Below are 27908 nucleotides of genomic sequence, written 5' to 3' on the forward strand. Positions count from 1 at the left end.
CACACCTGAAACCCCAGCTACCTCAACAGTCAAGAAGATGGAGGTTTAGGCCAACCTAGGCAAAGCTAATGAGACTATCTAAAAGAAGCAGCCAAGTATAGAAGTTCACAGGTGTAGTCCCAGCTGGATGGGAAGCAAGGGTTGGAGAATTATTGTTCAAGGGTGATTCAGGAAAAAACAAACAAACACAAGATCCTATCTGAAAAAATAAAGTAAAAAGGTCTAGGCAGATGGTTCAAATGGCAGAGCACTTTCCTGGCAAGCACAAGACCCTGAGCTCAAACCCCCATAATGCAAATTACTGGTTAAACCAATAATCATATGGCAGCATGAAAGATTTGAGAAGACTAAGTTGAAAGGGTTCGGGTCTAGCACTGACGGAAGCCACTATAAACACTCACCTTGTTGCTGCCGAGGCTGTATGAGGGGATCAGATCCTGTCGGCTTCCAGACAACTGAGAAGAAAGGGCAGAAGATCAGTCCCTGCCAGAAGCAGGTGCACACAATCTAGAAGGCAGAGCTCTGGATACCAGGGTGAGCCGGAGGGCAGCATGGGGGCCCAGATTGCAGCCTTTGGGACAAGCCAACCCCCAGGTGTTACCCCGACTCTCCAAGAGACCTGCGTCAGCTCCGGACGCTGGCTCTGCACTGGGCGACCCCGGCCTGGTAAGTGGGAGGCATTTCTGTGGTAACACAGACACTGGGCCACCAGGATCCTGCGGAGACTGCACGCCTTTCCTGGGACTGTAAACTCACCAACTATGTAAGCCTCAGCCTCCCAAATACCAATCCTCTCCTCTATCAGGGTATTTTCTAAAGGAAAGAGAGGGCACTGCGCTGAAGTACAGGTGGCATTTCTGCATGTGTGGCTCTCCAGCGGGAGCCCCTCCCGCACGCTGCTCCCTGCGCTGCAGTGCGGGGCCTGCCCTGCTTTTCCCGGTGTCACTTTGGGAAAAAGAGGGGTATTTATATAAAATGCAGAGAAGGGAAATGCATCCAGGAGCCATGAGCGTATTTTTCAGGAAGAATTATTTTCATGATTCATATGACATACGTATAGTACATATGTACATACGTGAAGTACATCTAGATCTTAAAAAAAAAATCAACAAGCTTAAGCCACCAGTATGAAGCTATCCAAACCTGTTTTACTCCTTCACACTTTCCCAGTGGCCTCTACGGTCTGTAAGTCTACTCCAGACTTCTCAATGTAAGCATGATTTAAGCTCAGAAGATGAATTCTTGCCCAAGGCACCTGGCTAGCCTGGCTTCAGTTCCATCCAAACTCCTGAGACCCAGCCAAGGCAGCGGGAGGACTATGAGCAACGTGTGACTGTCACTCAGTGCCCTCCCACACGGTACCCTCCCACTGGGTACCGTGGCAGGGAGACTGGGGGGGGGGGGAGGTAGCGGGGAAGGGCAGAGATCAGACACGTCAATCAACACAGTGAAGCAAGTAGCAGCTGAGGCAAGATTCTAGGGGTGCAGAGAGCGGTCCCAGGGGAAGGAGGAAGGCAGAGGAGGCTCACTCTGTTCACACTGGGAGAGCTGATGCTCCTCCTGTTCAGCTTCCCCTTCCCCGTCAGCTGTTCCTTCACGGCCACTTCCTGCATGGGGACACAGAACAAACACCTGAGATACATCCAAAGCCGCACTTTCTAGGCAGGTTTTCCTCATTCTCTAAATAAAGGCTATGACCACAAACAAGACAGAGTGACTCCATTATAGTCACTCTGCGCTGTTCAAGGTCAACTAACAGAACTGTGAAATCCAGAAAGCCAAGCACAGAACCGAGCTGGGCACAGAACCCCAGGGCTGCCCTGGCTGCCTGGGCTGACCTGGCGAAGGCGATCTAAGGTCAGGAGGTTCTCCACCGCCAGCACGCTCCTCAGGTACTTTTCGATGTACGCCTCTGAGTCAGCAGAAGCTGCGTTTTCCACATTGGCTGCCATCCTTGCTAACGCTTCTCGTTCCTCCACTCCCTGAGCATCCTGGAGGACAGAAGACACGTGTGAAAACCAAGGGGAGCTGCAAAAGAAGACACGACAGGAGCTCTCTGATGCACACACACAGTCTGAAGTGAGAGAATCGATTCCAAAATAAATCCACCCTAACCAACTTCTGGAACCTCAAATGCGCTGCCCACGGTGATTAGGTATCAGGGGGATATGACAGGCTGGTGAAACCCAGAACAGCTAAAATAGTTAACACAACTGCTTCCTTCAAAGAAAAAAAGGCCACAAAATGCCAACCATCACTGATCTGAAAGGACCAGAAATGTAAGCATCTTGACAACAGTTCACCGAGGCCGTACAACCCTGGGGACATCTGGAGAAGGAGTGCAGAGGCACTGCGCTGACTCACTGGACAGAGGAGAGAACCCAACAAGACTAGTGAGACGGAGAAGCTGTAGCTGTAGCCGTGGTGTGGAAGGGAGAGGGGACACAGCAAGACACAGCTACGACCACAAAGCCTACTCCGTGTAACACTCTTCACACTTGTCCACACCCTCTTTCCGGGTGGCGGCAGCCAATGGCTCAGAGCCCTCAAGGACAGAAGCCAGGCAAATCCTTATTTGGCTCGCTGGTGGAGCCCCTCCTGCTCCTCTGATGTGAGACGGCCACTTACGAAGCAGAAGGCTGCCAGCACTCACAGGCAGAGGGGCTAAGTTCCTCAGCAGAAGAGAAGTATAGTTTTGTATACAATGAAGCGGAGAAAACTCTTGCCACCACTTAATTTTAAAATACAGCCATTACAAAATATTCTACCAACAGAGGTTTTCTAAGTGTAAAGAAGTCGTAGGTAAGACAAGGGAGGAGTCAGAAGATGGCCCAAGGTCATCCTTGGGGACAGCAAGCTAAACTAAAGGGGACATTCTAAGCCCCACTTGTTTAACTCCTTAGAAAACCTCAGTGTATTCACAAAGAGAGATAGCCACCATCGCTAATATTCATAATCACTGTAACAGTAACAACAGCTATTACAATTTAATGCTGAGTACATGGGCACTATCTTAGAAACACTGTCTCATTTAATCCATAAAACCAATCCTGTGACAAACTGGACAAATGAAAGAATTTATTATCCAAATTTACTTTGCTAGTAAGAGGCAGAAACAGGACTCCTGTTTGCTTCTAAAACCCAATGTGAATCTGGGCTAGGCTTGGTGTATTGTAATCATCCTTTTCTACAAATTAAAACCCATTGAGTTCCTTTCCCAATGACCAGTTCTTTAACAAAATACCAAGACCAGAACCTTTGAGGCCTCAAGCAACACTGCACTATTAGAAAATTCCCTAGACTTGTGCATTTAGTACGTGTATTTCTTCAGCAAGGTGGCTTTTTGGGGAGTTAGCTTTTAAGCATTTATTTTTAGTAAATTCAAGTCACATCTGATCCTTCACCTCTGGGATATTGGAGACGATCTCAAAGGTCACTCCACAGCCAGGAATAGAGCTTCGATGAGACATCTTTTTTAGGAGACTTTGAGCAAAACCCTAGGAAAAAATAAACAGAAGGTATAGTTTCCCACTTCAAAAATTTGTGCTTACATTAGCTAAGAGCCAGCACAAAAGAAATAGTGTTCACAGAACAAATGCAACCAGCCTATTTCTGATATTACCCCATTTCATATCACCCATGAAATTTGTTTCCTCCCCTTTGTCTTACTACACAGAGCCACCTGACTGGACACCTGCGTGTGTGCCCAGTCCTGTGGCCCACATGGGCACAGCACGGAGCTGAAGTCTGGGAGCTGCTGCCACACATCTAGAGAGATAGCATGATGACCTTCTAACTAAGATGCAAGCAAGGACTGGTGACGCTTACGCTTTCTTCCCCCAGCACGATGGACATTTTGTGCCATGAATATTGACAAGTTCAGACATTAAATTCTTGACCAAAGCAAGATCGTTATGAAGAATGATTTAAGAGTGCCTGGTCATTGTTTATGCTGACTATGCTCTTTGTGCAGTTAAGAATTGAACTGTTGAATTAATGCATAGATGACTCATTTGGAGATGCTGCTAAGTCTGAACATCCTGCAGAGGTTGAAGAGAGCAGAGATGAGGTCGGAATGCAATTGCTGAATAAAAATGAGAAGAGAAAGAGAACGGAGAAGGCAGGGAGCCTTTCTCCCCCAAGCAAAAGGGAAGGTGGACTGTACAAAAACTCCAAGAGGCAACACCAGGCCATTTGGTCTTAAATATACATAATTTCACAATTCCGCCTAATAATAATTCTCTCTTATTCCAAGATCTCTAGTTCACAGATGGTGCAAGCACCTCGTTGTACGGAGGGACCGTGTATTCGCCCCTCACTGCCTCCACTTTGATTTGTAGTACATAGAGCCCCGCCACGGTCGGTTAGAGCACAGCTGCTTTTAGAGGGTGGGAGAGAGGAGTATGGAAGCGACTAAATCTTTGTTGTTTTCTATTTGCAAGGAATTAGAGAATCTGATGCACATCTATTAGAGTCATACGGAAATCTTTACTCTTGCTATTAAAAAAAAAAGCAACTTACAGGAATTAAGTATCTGAGATTGAGGGAAGATGATTTGTCTCCCAATACTCGCAAATTACTTCAACCAGGAAGAAATGTGGCAACTTGTTGCTTCTACCATTAAAAAACAACATGCAGAAAACAGAGCGGTACGAATGTGATCACTCCATGAAGCGCCTCTCTGTGCTGCCTCCGAGTGGCTGCTGTGCCACGTACAGCTTGGGGTGTGGCAACGAGGATGGCAGTTTGGAAATGAAAAATTACTCTTCAAGATGCGCCCCAAGAACGGTATGTCTCTGTCAATCCTCTCTAGGCTTCCCAGAAAGGAAGCCGTGGCGAGCGAGCGGGAGACACGCCGTACACGTCTACAGGTCGCCCTATGACCTGCGCTTTATTGATGTTGGGCTGGCAAGCAAAAGAGCTGCAATTTTAACAACATTACCGCCAGTCTTCATTCCAAGGATTGATATCAGTGTGACATCCAGAAGTAAAGATTAATTCTGGGGGTGGAGATTACATCTAGGAGTCTGTCAACCATGACTGTGCTCCTTCTAATGAACAAGTTTATTCTCATCCGCACCCCTTTACTCTGTATTGAGAATGCCTTACAAAAGGGAGGTAGGTCAGTTAACAAGGACCCCAGAACAAACCTCCAACATCCTTATACCGGATTGGGCTGGGAAGGTGGCTCAGTGGTAGAGCGCTTGCCTTGCATGCCTGAGGCTCTGGGTTCCATTCCTCAGCACCACATAAAGAAAAAAGCTGGAAGTGGCTCAAGTGGTAGAGCGCTAGCCTTGAGCTGAAGAGCTGAGGGACAGCGCCCAGGCCCAGAGTTCAGGCCCCACAACTGGACCAAAAACAAAAAACAAAACCAAAAAAAACCAACCCAAATCTTATACTGGCAAAAAGAGTTTCAATTCCTGCCTCGAGGTTTTCAGCTAACCCGTCGCCCTGCTCACCTCTCCGCTCTCCACCCTCCAGCCGTCCTGCCCTCCCCTCCTGCCGCTTCTGCACACGGATGCCTCTCCTCATGGGGCGCCCCCGCCTTGCAGTCTACCTTCTGTCCTCACGCCCGTGATCCCCACACGCGTGGCGAGCACCCGCACCCAGACTGCAGCTGTAAACGGACTTTCGCTCCCTAAAGTCCCTTATAACTTTTTATTTACCTTATCCCAAAGCCAAATAGATGAATGAAAGGCTTCAAAGAAAGGAAAGCCCAGGAAGGGAATTGGAAGCAGCCCGTGCGGATGATCCTCCAGGGCCCAGGCAAAGGCGGCATTCCCACCCGACTTCTCCCCCACAGCCCCCCGGGCACCAACACACTGATGCCTCAGAGAGGACGAAGGACCACTCCTCACTGTCTGGGGAGGGGGCTGCATGGGACAGGACGGAACTGACACCCAGAGTAGCAAAACTCAAGAGTGCTGTGGACCGTGTCTGCACAGAAGGCATGAGTGGGGCACCTGTGGGTCAGTCTCTGTGGCTGCTAGGCAGGAAGCCTCACCTGGCGGCCATGAACATGCACACAAATCCTTTTGCGCAGGACCAGCTGCATGTCGGCGGGGTGGCTGAGCTGGACCGTCACTCGCACGATCAGGAACACACGCTCCTCGGTGGGGGTGCCTTTACTGAGCTGGGGGCAGCCGTGTACCGCAGAGTCCCAGGAGGCCTCCGCCTTCACCTGCAGAGGAAGGGGGCCCACATGTTGCTCTCTTCTCTCAAATCTCAAAGACCTCCCTCCTTAAGGAAGCCTCTGTGACTTGAAGTAATCTGAGACCTGCTCTGAAAAGAGGACAACATATGAGGGTGTAGCTGCCGCTGCTCGGTCTATGGAGTAGAGGGCATGATACTTTCTAGACCAGCCTTACTATTCATTTTCCTTATTTGAAAAAAAAAAAAAATGTTCAAGCTGGCACCGGTGCCTCACATCTGTGATGTGAGCAACTCAGGTAGCTGAGATTTGAGGACCATGATTCCGAGTCAGCTCAGACAGAAAAGCCTAAGAAACTCTGTCTCCAAGTAACCAGCAAAATGCTGGACCAGAGGTGTAGCATAAGTGGTACAGCGCCAGCTATGATAGCAAAAAAAGGAACTAGCAAGCACACATGCACACACGCGCACACACACACACACACATACTGCAAACATCAAGAAAAGTTACAGTGGGAGATTCACCAATTAGGTGCATTTGTCCACCTTTGCTTCTTTCTCTCCTCCCCTTCCTTCCTCCCTCCCCCCGCCCCACCACTTGCATGCTCATTCACATATTCTTTTTGCTGAACCACTTTAGAGTAAATTGCAGGAAATTTAACATCAACAACAAGTTCCTTATTAGAGAGTCCACATCCAAATGTGTCCATGCTCGAATGTGCCCGGGATCACACACTGCATCTGCTGCCTCGTCCCTGTGGTTTGTTCTAACCTGAACAGTCCTGCAGCCTTTCTCATCACCCCACACTGACCCTGGCTTAAAGGTAAACTGGCTGTGCTACAGAACACAGCTCAGGGCAAGAAGTGTTTCCTGGTGTTCGAGGCCAGGTTTACATATTAGGAACTCCACCCAGCAATAGCGTGTTTGAAAAGCAGCACATCAGTTTTCTTTCTTGAAATACTTGATAAAATTTCTCAAGCACACTCAAAGCCAGGGAATAAACTCCCAGGACACACCTATCACATCACTTTACTCTTCAAAATCAACTCTGTTCTCTCCTCATTTTGTGTTTGTGTTTGTTTTTACGTAGGATAAAATGTCTCACCACACAGCCCAGGCTAGCCCTGAGCTCGGTCTTCCTGCTCAACCTCCTAAGTGCTGCAAGTACAGGAGTACACCATCACACCCAGGTTTCTTTTCCTCCTTTTAAGTCTTCATGAAAGAATTTGAAAGCAAATGCCCCATGTGTTCTTTGCTTTAGCTCCCGTACCTCAGTGCACCAAATGCAACTTCTGAGGTTGGAAACAGAGCTGAGAACAGGGCAGAGCCCCAGGCTGCCGCCTCCGAAGTCTACACTAACACAGGTTCCTCCCCAGGAAGACAGACAGGAAAAGAGGGAGTGGGGGTCAAGCGCCACTCTTTCTGGAAGTTGTAATGAAAGGTTTTCATTTCCACATGTGAGAAATGTGAGCGTAGAGTGATTCTCCTGCCAGCTGTTTCAAAAGGCTAAAGAAACTATTTTTAATCAGCTCCTCCTCAGGCCTGGTGCCTTACCTCTCCATCGTGGTATTTCACGATCTGCAGTTCAAAGAACTCATCCTCCTCCTCTCCAGTCAGGGTGGCATCCCAGCCACCAGCCTCTGGGTCGTCGAGATTATCCTGAGAGCTGAAATCGTCCGCTGAAAGCAAAGACGTTCCACGGCAAAACATATCATTTTCAAGGACGACCCCCACCAGCTCCATTCCAGTGTGCTCATTACTTCTGCTTTAGATTTCATTTGCTTTTGTTCTGCAATCTCATCTGCCACTGCTGATGACCATTTAATAGTTCACAGATCTTAGCAATACCTCAAGAAATTATCTTAAACTGCTGCCTTTACACTTATTTCACATGGATGGCAAACAGAGCCAAGATGCCGAAGAGGTTACAGAGGATGTGCTGATAAATGTCACAATCCAAATTCCCCACCTTTCTAGTGGCCTGAAGAAATGAGACAATTCCAGCTCCTGGATGGCAAAGTCCCACAGGCTTTACAAGCTTGACACGAAAGCCCAGCCAAAAACCATACTTCAGTGCCGTGCTCACCCAGGCCCGGGCCCAACCTCCCAACTCCACACCCATCTCAAGTTTGTGCAGAGGCACCAAAAGCAACTGGGTGGAGGTGGCCCAAGAGCGTGTGGAGTACTGAACAAAGTCCTGAGTGATTCTTCATATATCCAGACAAACTGGTCTCCCTAAAGCTCCCTGTTTTCCATTTTCTCATGCATTCCTATCCGCCATACGCAACCCCTCTCCTATCTGGAAAACCTAATGTAAGAACAGACCAGTCGCCCTTGACCTGAAAGGTTCAAGAGCACAACAAAGAAGGGTGGAGTTCTGCAGCAATAGTTACAAACCAACAACCTCACTCCACTGGATGGACAGAAAGACATTTATAATGGCCCTATACTACTCTCTAACTGTGTGTGTACACATGTGAGGCACAGGGGTACAAGATGCTGATTATTTCAAACATCACAGCTTACTTTCTGCTCAATGGAAGGAACATACCCAAGCCATCCAAACTCGCCAGTTTAGTACACTGTTCTGCTGCAGATGTTTTAGGAACTTGGCCGCTGGCCTTCACATTTTAGCTCTTTAAATCAAACCATTTATTTTCTATTTTTCTTCCTACAGAGTATGCTGGGGAGAGGGGGCAGCAAAACAAATTATGTACCAAAAAAAAAAAAAAGACAATGCAGGGGTGAATTTGAGAAATTCATTAAATAATGCTAAGAAAATACCAGAAAACATGCTATCTGCTACCACACGTTATTATTCCACAGATCATTCTTGCCTTAAGAATAAAGTGCAGAAAAACATAAGCACTGGCTTAAGTGGGTGGCAACAGAAGCATGTGTGGAGAGCTTTGGCTGCTGCAATGAACGGCGAGAAGATGTCATTGCCTGTTGCTACTGTAAAAACAGGGCTTACAAAAAATGAGGTGCTAACCTCAGGGTGACAGGTTGTCTAGAAACACACTTGATTAGAGGCTAAATTTAATTAAGTCACTAGCTTGTCAGGGTAAGCCTTCAGAAGATCCTTCTAACTTACCATTTAGGTCAAGGAATATAACTGGAATGTGAGTTTCCATCCCAGGCACCGGGGTCCTAAAACACGAAGGACGAATGTCATCTCAGGTCTAGCCGACTCAAGTAGCACACACTTTGGGACACTCAGGGACACGACAGTCCAGGCAACAAGGTGCCAGGCATTGGTTTCACTACCATTTAATGTGAAAGACTTAACTGTAAGAACTGCTTTAGATGCTCAGACACTGAAACTCAGCTTCACACACCCACTTAGCTGCTCTCAGTAAAGCCCCATTTAAACTTTCTTATTAAATGACATACTTATGGGCTCTGTGTGGCTTAACTTACTATCTTTAATTTCTATCAAGTAGCAGAGAACATTTGCTGACAGCACAGTTTCAACTAGGCCCCAAACCAAAAACTGGTAAAGATTCAATTTTCTTGACTGAACATCTTTGAAAGGAATGAATGATCCAAGAAATTAACATATTAACTATTTTTTAATGCTAAGTGCACCGGTACTAAATATTGATTTAAGTTCTCAGAAATCTTAATTACTTTGGCTAATAAAATTATTAATGAAACAGTTTTAGGCCATAGTTATTCAGCACATGAAAATAATTTAACAGTTTCTTTCAAACAACTCTACCCTCGTGAGCACCTATGTATCTTCAACCGACTGCACCACACGCTAAAGCCAACCAGACCCACGGGGCACAGTGAGCACTTGAAACTCATGAGAAACCCTGTGGGGTCCTACCATTCTGCTGGCGCCCCTGGGATACCACTGCCAGCGGAGGGGACCATTACTGCGTTCCTTTCTTCGGTGAGGGTCAACCGCATCTCTAGGAGCTGTGCCTCGCGGTCAGCGTCATCTTCTGTCTTATCTAGAACGTCAGGAAGAAGGAAGGATGGGATCCAGATATGGCACATGCTGTTCCCACATCCCTTCTGAGCAAGCACCGGCTCTGCTTCCATTTCAGTCACTTCAATGCTAGTGGACACTGGTGGGGATGAAGGACGGACTCTAAGCCAGGGTCAGCTGGGCGACACAGCACTGGCACCGGGGTGGGGCCTTTTCCTATGGCAGTGTGTGATGGTCGCCAGAGCTGTGGACATGGCAGGTGAGATGTCGGGGTGATGTGTGCCTGCCTTGCACATCTTTCTTTGAATGGGATGGGGGTACAACATCAAGACATCATTACAACTGTATGTGTTTTCTGAAAGGACGAGACACACACAGTAAGCCAGGAGAAATAAGCAGAAGCTCTGGCCACTCCACAGCTGATATCTCAGCCTAGCTGGCTTCAAATGAGGTGGAGAGGGGAGAATACCGTTTGCTCTGCCTACCATATTTACTGACAAGCTTTTGCAGTTGCTGGTCCAAATACTCTTGTCGTTTTGTTAATGCATTGAGCCATTTTCTACGCAGTCGCTCTAAATCCCGATCCTGAAAGGAAATAAGAAAAACTACTCCATATAATGTCCAGACAGTAATCAGTATATGAGACTGATAATTCTTACTTTACCCCAAGATTTGAAAATGAATATATTATGTAGTAATTTATTAGTGCTACCAGACAACTCTAGTAGCAATTCAAGCAGCATCCTCTGGTATACAGAACATGTTTTATTTCTAATGGCTCAAGGGGTAAAAAAAATCCAAGAATTAGCAACAAAGATCTCCTACAAGTTCTCTTTGCTGGACAGAACCAACAAATTGTATTAAAAAAAAAATCCCTCAGATTTGTATATCTCGGGGTCACCAGAAGAATACTTCAGATTTTATAACTACAGCCTTCTCCGTGTTCTCTAGGCTCCTGAAAGCAAAAAATGTGAAGACTTCTCTCACTCCTTTTTGTGTATTTTAGGGGCTGGGGATGCGGCAAGAGATGGGCTGTTATTGATAGACTAACACCACCACCAGTCAACACCTGCAAGCACTCCAATCTGACCTCGTTTCCTTTGTAATGAGATTAGGAGACAGGGCGGTCAGCGGAATGTTGCAGATGCCCTGTGTCTGGATTTCACCAGGCCACTTAACCAAATAGCCTATGACATTCTTGTGGACAAGATGGAGAAACGTGCAATGCATCAGCTTGGAAGGAAATCACAGAGGACTAAAACATCACATCCAAAGGGCAGCGATTAATGGAATAATGTCAGCTTAAAAGAAGTCTCTACTGTTATGCCATAGAACTCTACATTTAACCCATCTGATGCAATGTTTTTATCAGTGACTTATAGGAAGGCAGACATTTCTATCAAATTAGAATGATGCAAAGCCAGGAGAGTGACTACACTGGATGACATAATCAGGCTCCAAAGAGCTCCGGCAGTCTTAAAAGATGACTAACAAGATGAAACTTCACCGATACCAACAAATGCTGGCAAATTAGGAGAAGGAAAGAAAGGGGGAGGCACTAAGACTAAGACTACAGGAAGTATCACGGAGGGCGACCTGGCTTCACCTGTGTGAAACTCTTCTTCAGTCCTGACCTCACTCTGTGGAGACAGGGTGGCTGGAGCAGCTCACGGAGTGTTCAAGGAGACTTGGTTTTTTAGGGAGCCAGCTCTCCCTCACAGGCCTTCCCCTAAGGTTTGTGACACAATACTCACGGTTCCCTAGTTTGTTTTAGTTTAGGAAAAAAGCAGTATTTGAATTAAAATTAAGTATTAAGTAACAGTACAGCAAGAACCTGGACTATGTAATTAACTACTTTAATCAAGCTGGTTTGATGAAGTAACAGGTGTTCAATTACCTGATAGCTGTCCATATCTTCTTCTTCTTCCTAAAAGAAAAAACACGTGTAAGTAGAATCAGAGTACTTATTTATCCAAGAATCAGGCTGCCCTACACTACACAATCTGAATCTTTCTCCAGTTTATGTCTTCTAATTTAATTAATACTATGTCCTGGCCCATCTACCTCAGCCTCATTGGTGTCAGGAAGTTGGTAAGACCTCCAGCTTCTTAGAGGAAGTGAAGAGCCCTCCTTTGACCTTTTTGAGAACCAGTACAATGCTTTCCCCCGCTGGGCTTACAGTCCCACTCACCAGGGAAAATCAAACACCTGCTGGCAAAGAGTCTTCACAAGCCAGTAGGAGGTGTGTATGGAGGGGGGGGAGGGGAGAAAGAAGGGCAGTGAAGAGGAGGTTAATCGCTGTTCCACCAGGGGAGCTTGAAAGACTCAGAGGTTTTAACTCTCCATTTGCCAGGACAAAGCCCAGGGATGACAGTATGATATAGATTCCACAAAAATGCAATGCCCTTGGGGCTGGGAAGGTGGCTCAGTGGTAGAGCACTTGCCTTGCATGCATGAGGCCCTGGGTTCGATTCCTCAGCACCACATAAACAAAAAGAAAAAAGCCGGAAGTGGTGCTGTGGCTCAAGTGGTAGAGTGCTAGCCTTGAGCTGAAGAGCTGAGGGACAGCACCCAGGCCCAGAGTTCAGGCCCCACGACCGCACCCCGCCCCTCCCCCAAATGCAATGCCCTAAAGGAGATGCTGAAAGGAAACAGAGGTTCTGACAGAACTGTCCACTGCTCCAAAAGACTTGGTCTGGTTTTGTCTTTCAATAAGCACACACGCATAAAAACTTACGTGGAAAGTGCCATGAATCCTCGGGGGCTGGAGTGGCCTCACTTGCACACACCCGATCCCAACCGACAATATGCACTCTTCCATCAGCGGCAACGTCCCAGACTCCTGCACAGACTTCACTTCAACTTGAACGCGCCGGGACTGCCCCTGCATGGAATCTCAAAATCAGTTTCTGGATTTCCAAAATTTTGGTTTAGGGAGCCCCCTACAGACTGATGTTGAGAAAAACATCTCTGACTTTGGAGACACTAATTCACCTATCTTATAAATGCTAAACACAAAAACGAAAATTTGAAACTCGTCAGGAAAACTTCCCTTTTACACAAGTACCATCATAAAGAATGAAAATAAGGTTTATAAGATAGAAAATGAAAATACCTACTTTAATAATCCAATAAATACAAGATAAACATGAAATAATTTTATTTTCACTTGCTAAACTAGAAATTGTACTTGGAAAGGCCATTTCTGCTATCACCTAAAGTTCATGAAACAAATATCATAGAGTGGGGCACAAGTGTAAACTGGTATTGCTTTCTCAAACTTAATACGAGTATCAGCTGGGGACTGTGGCTCATGCCTGCAAATCCTAGTTACTCTGGAGGCTGAGATCTGAGGATCACAGTTTGAAGCCAGCCTCGGCAGAAAAATTCATGAAGAGTCTTATCTCCAATAAACCACTCAGAAGAGGCCAGAAGTGGTGCTGTGGCTCAAGTGGTAGAGTGCTCACCTTGAGCACAAAGAGGCTTCAGGGATAGCATCCAAGCCCTGAATTCAAGCCCTAGTACCAAAAAAAAAAAAAAATGTAAATAAATGAATGTATCCTTTGTTCCAACAATCCTACTTTCTAGTGATATCTTCTAAGTAAATAATCATGCATTTTTAAAATGTGAAAAACAAAAAAATTGGATACAAAGTAAAAATGTACTACTGCTGACTTTAAATAAACTAACACATGAATATAAAACACTTATAGTCATCGAAGTATTAGTGCAGAAAATCCTGACAGGCTGGGAATATGGCTTAGTGATAGAGTGCTAGCAAAATAAGCTAAATAAGTTCAGGGACACTACCTGGGCGCTGAGTTCAAGCCCCAGGACAGAAAGAGGAGAGGAAGAGGGAGAGGGTGAGGGTGAGGGTGAGGGGGAGAGGGAGAGGGAGAGAGGGAGAGAGAGGAGAGAGAGAGGGAGAGAGAAAGGGAGAAAGGAAGAGAGGATAAAAGGGAGAGGGAGAGAGAGAGGGGGATAGGAGGAGAGGAAAGGAAAGGCAAGGCAAGGAAAGGGAAAAGGAAAAGGAAAAGGAAAGCACTGAGAGAGAAACATGGTGGTTAAGGAGCAGACCACCAAAGGCAGGATACAGTCTACTTTTAAGAATAAGCAGAGTTAGGGGCTGGGAAGGTGGCTCAGTGGTAGAGCACTTGCCTTGCATGCCTGAGGCCCTGGGTTCAATTCCTCAGCACCACATAAGCAAAAAGAAAACCGGAAGTGGCGCTGTGGCTCAAGTGGTAGAGCGCTAGCCTTGAGCTGAATTGCTGAGGGACAGCACCCAGGCCCAGAGTTCAGGTCCCACGACTGGACCCAAAAAAAAAAAAAAAACAATAAGCAGAGTTAGAAATAAGAAGGGTCAGCTGGACACTGGTGGTTCACACCTGTAATCCTATTCAGGAGGCTGAGATCTGAGGATGGCAGTTCAAACCCAGTCCAGGCAGTAAAGTCCATGAGACTCTTACCTCCAATTAACCACCAGAAAACCAAAAGTGGCGCTGTGGCTTAACTCAGGCACAGCACACAGGCCCTGAGTTCAAGCCCCATGACCAACAAAAAAGAAAAGAATAGGGCCAATGATATCAGAGTCACGGCCCTTATCCAAGAATAAGAATAGTTTTAGAAGTACAAAATAAACTGACTGGAAGAGACTGGTCCAGCTGAAGAATATTTTCAGAATGAATCCTGTGTGACTCTGTGTGTGTATGTGTGTGTGGTGTGCATGCACGTGTATGTGCACCGCATGCGCATGCACGCACACACACACACACACACACACACACACACACACACACGAGAGCCAGTGCTGGAGCTTGAACTCAGGGCCTAGACACTGTCCCTGAACTTTTGTACTCAAGGCTAATGCTCTACCATTTGAGCCACAGCTCCACTTCCAGCTTTTGGTAACTGGAGTCTCATAGACTTTCCTGTTCAGGTTGGCTTTGAACTGCAATCTTCAGATCTCAGTCAGAGCAGATAAGTCTGCAAGACTTAATCTTTAATAATCAGCAAAAAGCCATGTTCAAGTTGTAGAGTGGCAGCCACAAGCAAGCAAGACACAGTACCAGCACAAAAAATAAATAGCAATATATTCCACTTGTCAAGCACATTCCAACACATTAAGCTCAGGTAAGCCTAGCATCCAAGGCCCTTTCAACCAGCTGCCACAGCCTTCTGCCATCTCTTCTGGCACCCTAGCTATACATGAGGACTCAATTCCAGTCTTAGGGCCTTTATTCTAATTGCATGCGCAGGAAAAAAAATCTTTCCAGACCTTTCATGGCTCTTGTGGACACCCCAGTGAAGGCTCCCATCCTTCACAACAGCCTTCCTGACAAACCAGATAGTTCTGAACACTCTAGCAAAAGGTATCACCACATGTCACAAACATGAAAATAGCCAGGTGACAGGAAACTGTAGAAAATCATCTGGCCTGGCCTCGGGAAGATGAATTTTTTTCTTTTAAGCAGACAGAGTGCTAGATGAATCTATTTCTTTTTTCTTTTGTCAGTTGGGGGGCTTGAACGTGGGACTTGGGTGCTGTTCCTGAGCTCTTTTTGCTCAAGGCAAGTGCTCTATCACTTTGAGCCACAGCACCACTTCCAGTTTTCTGGTGGTTAGTTGAAGATAAAAAAGCCCCATTAACTTTCCTGGTTGAGCTGGCTTTGTACTGCAATCCTCAGATCTCAGCCTCCTGAGTAGCTAGAATTATAGACATGAACCACCGGCATTGAAAGAGAAATTTCTAAGGCAGCCGACGAAGACATGTATTTATTTTAAAGATGCCCAAAAAAGGATGGTCTTCACACCCATAAGATTCTATTCTGATGATATATGTCACACAGTAATTGTAACACGTCTTTTTGGTTTTGGGTCCTGGCCCATTCATTTGCTGGGGTCAGAAGCAAGTGCTTACCATCTCCCATCTTCTAAAACATGCAGATACTTAAACAGTAAGTAAATGTTCTCTTTTCTTTAGCCTTTTCTCATATTTTTTGAATACTTTCCTGATTTCCTAGCAATATTCTAAGAATTTTATTTAAAGTGTGAAAACTCTCATAAGATTTAGTACTATACTAAATGCTAAATTCATGCACAACAAAACAAAAGGAATATTTCTAAATCACTGGTACAAAATGCATGAGGAACTTTCCTTCTTGCTGCTGCTTGTCCGTTCAGATTGAGGGACGGAGACGGCCCTGGGGTGAGGCGACCGCCGTCACCTTTCTCGCTGCAGACCTGTGTGTGCTCCCTCTACTCAGCAGCACTTACCTAACCCCTGCCCGTGGATAAGCACTGTGCTCCGTGTATAGCACCTTTCCACACGCCATCATCTCCATGTGCAGGTGAAGAGAAGAGGTTCCCGAAGGGGCTCACAGGGATCTGAGACAGCCAGGACACCCTAAGGCCAGCACACCGACCTGACCTCCAGCATGCTGACCTCTGAGCTGCTCTTCCTCATAGTCCTGCGCTGCTGCTTGATACAATTATACTATGTCCTATGATCCCATTTTCTAAGTTTTCCTTTGAAGATTATCCTTTTCTTAAACTCTAATAGGAGCTGTTTTTATTTTTTTTTTTTGTCGGTCGTGGGGCTTGAACTCTGGGCCTGGGCGCTGTCCCTCAGCTCTTCAGCTCAAGGCGAGCGCTCTACCACTTGAGCTACAGCGCCACTTCCGGTTTTCTGGTGGTTTATTGGAGATAGGAGTCTCACAGTCTTTCCTGCCCGGGCTGGCTTTGAACCGCGATCCTCAGATCTCAGCCTTCTGAGTAGCTAGGATTACAGGCGTGAGCCACCAGCGCCCGGCTAGGAGCTGTTTTTAAACTCTCATAAGTAACAAGATTCATGACCATGAAAGGAAGTATATATGAAGAAACAATTTACATATGAGAAAAAGGACTTGACCAGTCTCCGTTTCATTATCTCCAATTAAGAATAATTTGCTATTTTGCCAGGCATTTTTGCCAGTGATTCATGCCTATAATCCTATCTACTCAGGAGTCTGAAATCTAAGAATTGAAATTTGAAGCCAGCCAAGGCAGACAAAATTAACCAGCAAAGGTGTGGTTCAAGTTGGAGATCATCAGCCATGAAAAAGCCAAACCAGAGCATAAAGACCTGACTAAATTTAAGCCCCAGGGCTGGGGAGGTGGCTCAGTGGTAGAGCGCTTGCCTTGCATGCCTGAGGCCCTGGGTTCAATTCCTCAGCACCACATAAACAAAAAGAAAAAAGCCGAAAGTGGCGCTGTGGCTCAAGTGGTAGAGTGCTAGCCTTGAGCTGAAGAGTTGAGGGACAGTGCCCAGGCCCAGAGTTCAGGCCCCACGACCGGACCCAAAAAAACAGAAAACAACAATAAATTTAAGCCCCAGTACCAGCACCAAAAAGAAAAAAAAAAATCTAGTATTAAGCCTTCTGAGGCCAAAGAATTTTATACAACTATGTGCAATCTTGTTACCTGCCGGAGCTGAAAAACCCCTCCTGTTGGGACATCCTTTGCAAGAGTCACTTCTACAGGACAGTATTCGCCATTCTCATTCTGCTCCAAAATCTGAACCCAGAATTCCAGCTTCCTGGTGACTTCACTCCACCTAGGAAATAGTTGCAGTTCTTAGGAGATCATACATTTCCGTTACTACAGGCAGCTTAGGATCCTCTGCATGAGACTTAGCCATGATAATAACCTCTAAACACAGTACTCGAGTAGAATTGTCAGTAGTCAATTAGAACCATGCAAGCATATACTGACACACACCATGACAAACCAACTTTCTGCCTTTTTGCTACTATTGTTTTTTGTGGGGAGAAAACTGGAATTGAAACTACAGCCTTGCTCTACTACTGAGCTACCCAGCTAGCCCATCATGCCTCTATTCTGTTCTGAAACATAGAATAACAAATCTATTTCAACTTGATTGCTCGATAACTGGAACATTCTGATCAGATGTACAAAAGCAAGTGCCAAGATTATCTTCTCATAGATAAAAACAGTGCCATATGGGTCAGTGATTTGACGAGTATCTTTTCTCAGGTCAGTAAAAGAATGGAGAAAAAAAATCTTGCTTTCTAATTTAGGATTTGCTAAATCTTTCTAGATGCAAAAAGAGAAAATCTGGTCTCATCTATAATTAGATGAAAGAAAAAACATCTTCTATTTCTGTCATTCCCTTTTAACTCTTCCAAGTCAATAAGCAAGCCTACCTGCTCCCGTCAGTGATGCCACTCCAACAAGGTGAGCTAGCAACACAAACACAAGCACTACCAGAGACCCTCATCCACTTCTATGGCCAATTAGTTTGACATAAGTCACAGTGACAAGTCGCCATTCTCAAGAAGTTTCACTGTTTCTTTGTTCATAGTCCTGGGGACTGAATGCAGGCAGAACCTTGTGCTTGTAAGTGCTTTAACATTCGAGTCACAGTCAGGGTGTTATTGCTTCTTCTTAAATAGCTACACACTTTCTTCTACCACTCTTCCAAGTTCACTTCTCTAAGAAAGTTCTGCTATAAGTTAACACCTGGAGCTTGACAGTTACTCAAGAAATGGCATATACCTGTATAAATGGCAGTGCTTATTCTCTAGTAACTTCTTGAAATTGTCAATAGAACCTGATGGATGTCTACCATTCACCTGTCCCGGAGACTCCGTGTTTTTGCTTGAATGATTCCTAAATCCCACAGAGCTGGGTTTTTCCGGGGATCAGTCATCTTATGCCCATATACTTCAATTGCCAACGCTCCTTCAGAAAGATGCTCAATGAAGTCTTCAGTGATGTTCACAGAAAACTCCTGAAACACAGCAGCAAAGACTTGTTGGTAATCATATGCTTGCTTTTGCCTATTTTTGTCAGTCCCTTTTAACTCTAAATTATGGGTTTAATTCTATCAGGAAGGAAAGAAACAGAAAACATCTTCATTATAGAACAGAACTGTCATCTAACACCAATAATGGGTACCCAGACAGACTTTAAAAACAACTGTAACCCTAAATTTTTTAAACTTCACTTTTGAAGTCTGGTATATATGGCCAGTACTGTATTCTACTTTCTTAGCAATGTTCTGGAGTTACTTTTTAAAGTAACAGTATTAAGCATTGCAATAACTATCAGGTCTTTTTTTTTTTTTTGGGGGGGGGGGGTCCGGTCATGGGGCCTGAACTCTGGGCCTGGGCGCTGTCCCTCAGCTCTTCAGCTCAAGGCTAGCGCTCTACCACTTGAGCCACAGCGCCACTTCCGGTTTTTTTCTTTTTGTTTATGTGGTGCTGAGGAATGGAACCCAGGGCTTCATGCATGCAAGGCAAGCACTCTACCACTGAGCCAGCTTCCCAGCCCCTATCAGGTCTTGATATGAGAGTTTCTACATGTAATAAGGTAGCAATATGTTGCAAAAAATGTTTTTTCTATTTGTTATTAAGTTAACAATCTTTAATAATGAGACTGGAAATAATGATCATTAGTGACAAAAAAAATCACTAAATTTTAAGAACTATTCCCACCCAGTCCTCATAAGACAGCATTTTGCAATTGGGATTTTATTCTGAAACACTCTTAAATAAAGTCACAGAATTTCTCATTGGATAGTATCTCCTCCACCTTCTTTGTCTATCTTTGATGCACTGAAGATATAGGTGTGTTTTAAATGGGTTAGGGAAAAAACCTTGTTCTTGAAAAAGAGCTAGATCAAGTATAGCATGGTAGCACAAAAGATTCTGGAACCTGCTAGGCCAGGCTCTGCTGCTGAGTAGCCACAAGGCAAGCAAATAATTTGGCCAAAGAGACCTGTGTGAATGGTTTCTTTAGTCGAAAAAGTTCTACAATTCAGCATCACCAGTAGGACTTGAGGAAGAATGAGATGTAATGTCTTGTCTGTTAGCTTCATTCTCACTAGCCCTTTCCTACAACAGTTTCTCCAGCTACCTCACAGAAAACATGGATGCCACGTGGAGAAGAGCTCAAACAAATGTACATACACACTTGCATTTCTTTTTTAAACCAAATTTTGAAGTTTTAATCTTGGACACATTAAATGCATTGACACTTGGACCTTTTACTCCATCCAAGAAATATATTGGTACAAAATTATTCAGAAAAACAAGATTTCCTTTTAGTTTTGTTTACACATGAGTTAGTAAGCAAACTCACACTGCAATGGTCAAAAACAACCATGCACTGAGGCTCCTTGCTGGCGGGAGAGGAAGAGGTATCCACTTCGGGGGCAACTATCACCGGCTCCTGCTGATCCCAGAAGTCGTATTTGCAAAACACAAAGTGGGATAGATGCTGCGGCAACCCTGTGGCTTGGAGGATTTTCACCTGCAGGGAAAAGAAGACTCTGCTTAGTTTAACTGCTGAGTCCAAGGCTCTGACTATGTCTATTGGGGGATAAATATAACTGCTGGCCAATTCTGGTTATACCCCATTCTCTCCGGGACTATGTTTCCATATAAGAAATGGTAACCATGATTGTTGTACCTACTGAGAGAGGGCAGGGTGATGAACATCTAAATTCTAGTTTCTTAGAACATACTAAGAACATATCGTCATCATCGATTCAAAAGGAAATAGTTCCCAAACACCAACACCACTGGGTGGCATACATGTGGCAGACCATGGATGTGGCAAGAACGAAGTTATTAACTACAACAAATGAACAAAATCAAAGTATGCACCAACAAAACAACAAATAATAAAGAGCAAAACATTTTATTAAAATATAAATAAGAACAAGTTTCTCAAGTAGAAACGCCACTCACTATGGTGGTATTTTTTTTTTCCTGAAACTTTAAGAATGTGTTATCTGAAGATCTAGGGGAAAGAGCAGGAAGATGGTGATGTTTACCACCTAGTGCAGACATTTACAACTGCCTCCAGACAGATGTAGGGGAGACAGATATGCGAAGGAAGCATGCTGTGGAGAAGTGGACTGACTGCTGCATGCAACTGTAAGCATGGCTAGACTCCTGCTGAACCAGACCCAGCACCCAGAACAAATGTGACTGCCTGCATAGATTTTAAAGCAGACAACCACTCTCCACGTTTCTTTTTTTTTTGTGGGGGTGGGAGGGTCTGGTCGTGGGGCCTGAACTCTGGGCCTGGGCGCTGTCCCTCAGCTCTTCAGCCACAGCACCACTTCCGGCTTTTTCCTTTTGCTTATGTGGTGCTGAGTTTTTGAACCCATGGCCTCAGGCATGCAAGGCAAGCGCTCTACCACTGAGCCACCTTCCCAGCCCCTACACGTTTCTTCTGGCAGCAGCATCCACCCAAGCTTCTGCGGTAAGCTGTGACAGTCTGAAACTCCTCCAACTATGCAGAATGTTCCTAAATCCTAAAATCACTTAAAGTTAAATTCTGAACTTGTGATTGGCTATGTCATTTTTCATACAACTGAGTGTTAATCATAAATTAAATTCTTTGTCTGACCATGATGTATGATTCACTCCATGTCTAATAAATAAATTTAGTGTAAAATAAAGTTGAATATGTGGCCTAAGTTCACATACTTCAGCAACCACAAGAGCAATCCTGCCATTTCAGGAAGTATTACTAAGGACACAGAAAATCATACAAAGCAGATTTTTCTCTACCCCAGGCATCCGGTGGATTGGCAACAAATAGGAACTCCATTCTAAATCATTTTTCCCTGTGATGTCAACGAAGTTGAAACACCAACACAAAATTTCCCCAGAGAGAAAACAGATTAGACATCAAACTGAGTAGTAAATATTCTGCAACTGATTTCTAATAGAACATTTCAAATAATTTTTGCATTAAGGGTTTTAAATGCTTATAACAATTCTTTAAGATGAAGCAGTGGGAATATGATGTTATGTGGGAAGATTCTGGAGTCAGAGCTAAGCAGAATCTCTGCCATTACTTCATCATTTATCTGAGGCTTAGCTTTCTCCTAAGAGGAGAGGAACATTACCAACCTCACCCATGAAGGAATGAGAGCAGGCCCAGGCACTGAGTAGATGGTCAATGCACATTTATTTTTCTATAAGAATTAATCTAGGCTTTAAGGTTGAAATTAATAAGGTTAAATATGTTGACCTTCCTCTACAAGCAACTTCTGAGGAATTATATTGCTAGGAATGAAGAGTATTAGGAATGAGGAATATCTAGCTAGATACCTATACTATGTATCAGTTTGGGGATGGATGTGTACATGTGTGTGTGCAAATATTAAAATCACCACAAGGGGTCAGCAGCACTGACTACAATCTGCAATTGCTCCACACAGAAGAGTAAAAGGATGACAGCAGACCCCTGGGGCTTTGAAATACACTAATTTCACTTAATGTCACTTTAGATATTAATGTGTGTACTCTCTTCAATTATGCAAACATCCATCCTGGTGGTTCTCATGGACAATGATGGCGTGATTCTCCCCAGGCTGCGGGGTCTTCCCACCAGTACCTAATTGTCAGGCAGTGGTTTGTCCTTGTCCTTCTTATATAATAGTCTACTGCATAATAGAACACAAACTCTAAAAAGTACTTTCCACTCAAAGGACTGGAGGTTCCTTGGAGAATGGCTGAATCCAGGTGTACAGACTAAAACCAGAAGATTCATCATACCCAAGAGCTGACATAGTCTGTGAAAGCCAGGTTATGCCAAGGAAAAAGAAATTGCCACCAGCCAAAGATAGGACCATCAGAGACTCAATAAAGGAAACGAATACAACAGGTCAAAATACAAATACGTTTCAACCTAAGAATTTAAAGTGATATTTAGACGGAAAAAAAAAACCCTGAAGACCAGGAGGCAGAGGCCAGAGTACGACTCTGAGTAAAAGTTCAAGACCTTATTTGAAAATAAACTAAACCAGGGCTGGGAAGGTGGCTCAGTGGTAGAGCGCTTGCCTTGCATGACTGAGGCCCTGGGTTCGATTCCTCAGCACCACATAAGCAAAAAGAAAAAAGCCAGAAGTGGCACTGTGGCTCAAGTGGTAGAGCGCTGGCCTTGAGCTGAAGAGCTGAGGGACAGCGCCCAGGCCCAGAGTTCAGGCCCCATGACCGGACCCAAAAACAAAAAAAGAAAAAAAAATAAACTAAACCAAAAACGGCAGGGGGCTTGGATCCGGTAATGGTACACATATCTAGCAAGCACAGGCTGAGTTCAAACCCCAGTAACATGACCAAAAAAGGAAAGAAAAAAACAACTTAAAAAAATCAATTCAATTAATTCCTATAGGAAAAAATAGTCTTCAGATGGAATTCAGTTACACCATCCTTATATCTAACACCAACTCCTATCCAACACATCTTAACACACTGACCAAGGATAATCAGCAGAATCCAGACAATAAGAGACCACAGGGCAACGACCCAGTTTCTACAACAAAAACATTTCGGAGCCACTGAGCACTGAAGAGAAAGACACAGAGTTAGGGTCTAGAAATAGAAGGAACTTTAGTATGATCTCAAATTAACTGCATATTTTATGACATTAAGAAATTAGGTGAGTCGGGCACCAGTGGCTCATGCCTGTAATCTAGCTACAGGAGGCTGAGATCTGAGGATCATGGCTCAAAGCCAGCCTGGGCAGCAAAGTCCTTGAGACTCTCCAATTAACCACCAGAAAAACAGAAATGGGGCTGTGGCTCAAGTGGAAGAGTGTTAACTTTGAGCTAAAGATCTCAGGGACAGCGCCCAGGCCCAGAGTTCAAGCCCCATGACCGACAAAAAAAAAAGAAAAGAAAGAAGAAAGAGAGAAAAGAAATTAGGTGACTTTTGATGAGGATATTATGGTTGTTCTGGTCTTTAATTACCCTCTGTCTTGGAGACACATACTAAACTACTTATAGATAAACTATGCCATCTGGATGGCTTCCAGCTAACCTTAGGGAAGGAGGCTGCATAGAGACCGAGTCGAGATGGGCTATAAGCTGACAAGTACAGCACAAGGGTGAACAGGGATCAACTTTACTTTTCTTACTTTTTCCATGTGTTATCTTCCATTAAAAAGAAAGTTAAAAGCTGGATATGGTGGCTTACACTAGTAACACAAGCTACTCAGAAGGAAGAGATCAAGACTGTCGTTCAAGACCAGCCTAGGCAAAAAGATCCCATCTCAAGAGAAAAATGCTATACGTGCCTGTCATCCAGCCATGACAGGAAGCATAAATAGGAGGATCATGGTCCAGGGCAGTCCTGCATAAACAAGACTTGAATTCAAATACAACCAAAGCAAAAAGAGCTGAAGGAATGACTCAAGAGATAGCACCCTAGGTCTACTGTAGTGCAAGGCCCCGAGTTCAAAACCTGTACAGAAAAAAAAAAAAAGTTGAGCTACTTCCACATAGTTTAAAAGCCCACATTACCTTAGATACATTCTTTTTTTTCCACAGTGGAACAGAACCCTTGAATATGATTTTACTATAATGACAAAAGTTGGTACTTTGGCGCTGCATTACTAGTCCATCATGAAAAATGGAAGTCATCAAGCTTGTCTCCATCTGTAATACTCACATAACCTCAAAAGCAAGTTCTAAAATCAAGTACAAATCAATGAAGGTAAACCTGAAGTGACTGAACACTAAAGGTCTTCTGAGTTTATGCAGAGAGCTGTCAGACGTAGCCTAATTTAAATGTGTTAGCCTCCCCTGTGTTGATGCAAGTGTTTAACTTAATCCTCTCCTCACCAACTTCAATTCTAGAAATATTTACTGAGGAAGTGGACTAACTAGGATGAGTTACAAATTAAGAGTTACATATAGGCCGGGAGCTAGTGACTCATACCTACAACTTTCGCTATTCAGGAGGCTAAGATCTAAGAATCGCAGTTTGAAGTCAGCCCTGGCAGAAAAGTCTGAAAGACTCTATCTGTAATTAACCAGCAAAAAATCAGGACTTGAGGCATGACTTAAGTGATGTACTAGCTGGTGCAGAAAAGGCCAAGTATGAGAGAGAGGCCCTGGGTTCGAGCCCCAATACAAAAACAAAACAAAGACATGGATCTAGGCTTCTTTCACTACCTTTTTTTGAGGGGAAGAAGGCATTATCAGGGCTTGAACTCAGAACCTTGTGATCACAAAGTAGGTTGCTAAGCCACACCCATAGACATTTTTGCTTTATTTTTCATATGTGATCTTGAGTTTATAGCCAGACCATTCTGGACAATGATCCTCATATTTATGTTTCCTACAGAGCTGGAATATCAGAGATGTGCCACCATGTCCAACTTATTGCTTCAGATGGGTATAATGAACTTTTTTGGTGCAAGCTGATCTCTAAAGGCCTTCTAAGTAGCTAGGATTCCAGACATGCACCACTATGCCCTGCCTTTAAACATTGTGATCTCCTCTTGATCTCTTGTCATTAAAGACCTTCTCGTTAACAAGTTCCTGCAAGGATTCTGCACTAACGGTAGTGCTGGCCAGCCCGTGAGGGGTGTCTGGGACACAGCAGAGCACTTGTCCCTCAGCTGATGCAGAAAGCAGGAGCTCTACCCATGCTGAGTGTGGCAGGCACCAGGAATGAACAGGCCACAAGGAATGGCACCTGCAGGCTCAGCCTGGGTCTCATTTTCCCAGAAATCTCTACCATCTCTCTTCTGTGTGTCAGGACACAGGGCTCCTTGCCCTGTGAGACTGTTCAGCTCACACCACATGGAGGCTTCTGCCCACACATATATGCCTCCAAGCCCTCGGGCAGCCGCACACAGCACTAGCACTGGAAAGCAAGAACCTAGCTCTCCTCATCTTTGCATTCTGGCATCTGACACATGTCTGATCAGGACATTCAACATGTATGTCTTAAGTGGTTCACATGGAAAATGAGACAGAACAGCACACTGGAGAATGTGGTGTGCTGGAACAGCATATCCAAATTACTGTGTTCAAAAAGCAGAGAAACTCAGAGCAACCACACCAGCAGCTGAGGGACAGGCCCAGTGAGTGGTAGACCCCACCTTTATCAAGGCTCAGAAGTGCTGTGAGAGGGGGAGCTGGGAAACCTGGGCTTCTCCACACCACAGTGCAGATAAACTCAGGCTCTATGTCAGAACCGAAAGGTCCAGAGAAAAGAGGAAACCTGTTCAAAGTCTCACTGAAAGTGTTACAAGTACAGAACTAGTACTTTCAATTTTTGTAAAAGAAGATACATTATCTAAACACCCACGGTCCTCACAAACGGCCCCACTCGGACTTACCATGCAGACCAGCCTGTTCTCCTGGGCCTCCTTCTCGAAGCCAAACTCTGTAGCATCATCCCCTCCTGCAATCCTCTCGGCAATGGCTCCGCTGAGCCGCATCACCTCCACGTGCAGCCGGCCTGCCACCTGCAGTGATAAGGCAAAGCAGATGCAGGATTCTGGGGCTGGGCCCATCTCCTGCGAGGACCTCTCCACCAAATCCGAAACAAGCTCTCAGATTATCAGTATGTGAGAATTCTGAAGGCTAGTTTCCAACAGTTGTTCTGCACTCAGAGTACTGAGCCCTGTGGAAACAAGGCATTCCTACACACATATATTGTTTGTGTGACTAAATAGCAGCACTAGATCTCATCACCCTCCCCTTCTCCCTGCAGGAAGTGAGGCACAAAGAAGAAGCCAACCTCTCCCTTCTGGTTGATGATGGGAACAGCATACTGTAGCTTCACATCATAGAAAAGGGATTCTAGGAAGACATTGGCCACCCCGATGAGACTGTGGTTCTCCTGCTCATCATAGAACGGGTCAGCACGTTTCAAGTAGGACCGGATTACCTGAAAGGCATTTCAAACATAATTTTTTTAAAAAAATCATACAAAATAAGTGCATTCAACATACTTTTTGAAGCATTCTAATTTATAAATGATTATAAACGTTTACCACTGTATCTTAACTTTTTTCTTTTTCTTTTTTTGCCGGTGTGGGGCCTGAACTCTGGGCCTAGGCACTGTCCCTGGGAACTTCAGCTTAAGGCAAGCGCTCTACCACTTGAGCCACAGTGCCACTTCCAGGTTTTTCTGCTTATGTGGTGCCAGGGAATCGAACCCAGGGCCTCATGCATGCAAGGAAGCACTCTATCACTGAGCCACCTTCCTAGCCCTATCTTAACTCTTTTTTTCAATGAAATAAAATTCTTGCTCAAGTACAACGCTGTATTTGCACACATGCAATGGTGGGCAGTATCCTTCACCTAAGACAGGGTAATCCCAAAAGCAGGTTATTATTTTCTTCTCTTTTATGTGAAAACCTTACCACAAAAATAGAGAAATAGCTGGGTGCCAGTGGCTCACATTTATAATCCTAGCTACTCAGAAGGCTGAGATCTGAAGATCATAGTTCATAGCTAGGAAAGTCCATGAGACACATATCCAATAAACCACCCAAAAACGGGAAGTGGCTCTTATGGCTCTAAGTGGAGACTGCTAGCCTTGAGCAAAAGAGATCAGAGACAGTGCCCAGGCCCTGAGTTCAAGCCCCATGACTCAAAAATATACATTGATCCACTAGAAAAAGAAGTTGGTGTACTAAACCTCTTTTAATTTTTTCAGGGAAGAAACCCATACATTCTATTTGTCACTATCTAATCATTAGACATACTCGCTCAGATCACAAGTGACATTTGAGAGGAGAGCAGCTGGCTTCTTTGTATTTATTTTTGCTACTATTTTATTTCCAGGTTGAAACAGACAGAAGAAAATTTCAAAATTTTTCAGCAAAAATGCAGTCTAGGGGCTGGGAAGGTGGCTCAGTGGTAGAGCATTTGCCTTGCATGCATGAGGCTCTGGGTTCGATTCCTCAGCACCACATAAGCAGAAAAAAAAAAAAAGCCGGAAGTGGCGCTGTGGCTCAAGTGGTAGAGTGCTAGCCTTGAGCTGAAGAGCTGAGGGACAG

General features: G+C 44.7%; 1 protein-coding gene across 1 annotated transcript in view; it reads right to left on the reverse strand.

Moving 5' to 3' along the window:
• The window catches only part of Kif13b (kinesin family member 13B), a 94937-nt gene that overhangs the window by 26593 nt on the left and 40436 nt on the right, over positions 1-27908 (reverse strand). The window contains exons 17-32 of the mRNA XM_013024195.1: positions 26642-26791; positions 26238-26366; positions 20229-20399; positions 18719-18876; positions 17547-17679; positions 12826-12972; positions 11986-12015; positions 10574-10673; positions 9984-10110; positions 9246-9301; positions 7706-7830; positions 6005-6181; positions 3405-3497; positions 1839-1991; positions 1530-1607; positions 402-455 (exon numbers count right to left, since the gene is read on the reverse strand). Of these exons, the coding sequence (XP_012879649.1) occupies positions 402-455; positions 1530-1607; positions 1839-1991; positions 3405-3497; positions 6005-6181; positions 7706-7830; positions 9246-9301; positions 9984-10110; positions 10574-10673; positions 11986-12015; positions 12826-12972; positions 17547-17679; positions 18719-18876; positions 20229-20399; positions 26238-26366; positions 26642-26791 (1881 nt within the window). The remainder of the gene's footprint in view (positions 1-401; positions 456-1529; positions 1608-1838; positions 1992-3404; positions 3498-6004; positions 6182-7705; positions 7831-9245; positions 9302-9983; positions 10111-10573; positions 10674-11985; positions 12016-12825; positions 12973-17546; positions 17680-18718; positions 18877-20228; positions 20400-26237; positions 26367-26641; positions 26792-27908) is intronic.

Source organism: Dipodomys ordii, unplaced genomic scaffold (assembly GCF_000151885.1).
Source record: "Dipodomys ordii isolate 6190 unplaced genomic scaffold, Dord_2.0 Scaffold74, whole genome shotgun sequence".
NCBI lineage: Eukaryota > Metazoa > Chordata > Mammalia > Rodentia > Heteromyidae > Dipodomys > Dipodomys ordii.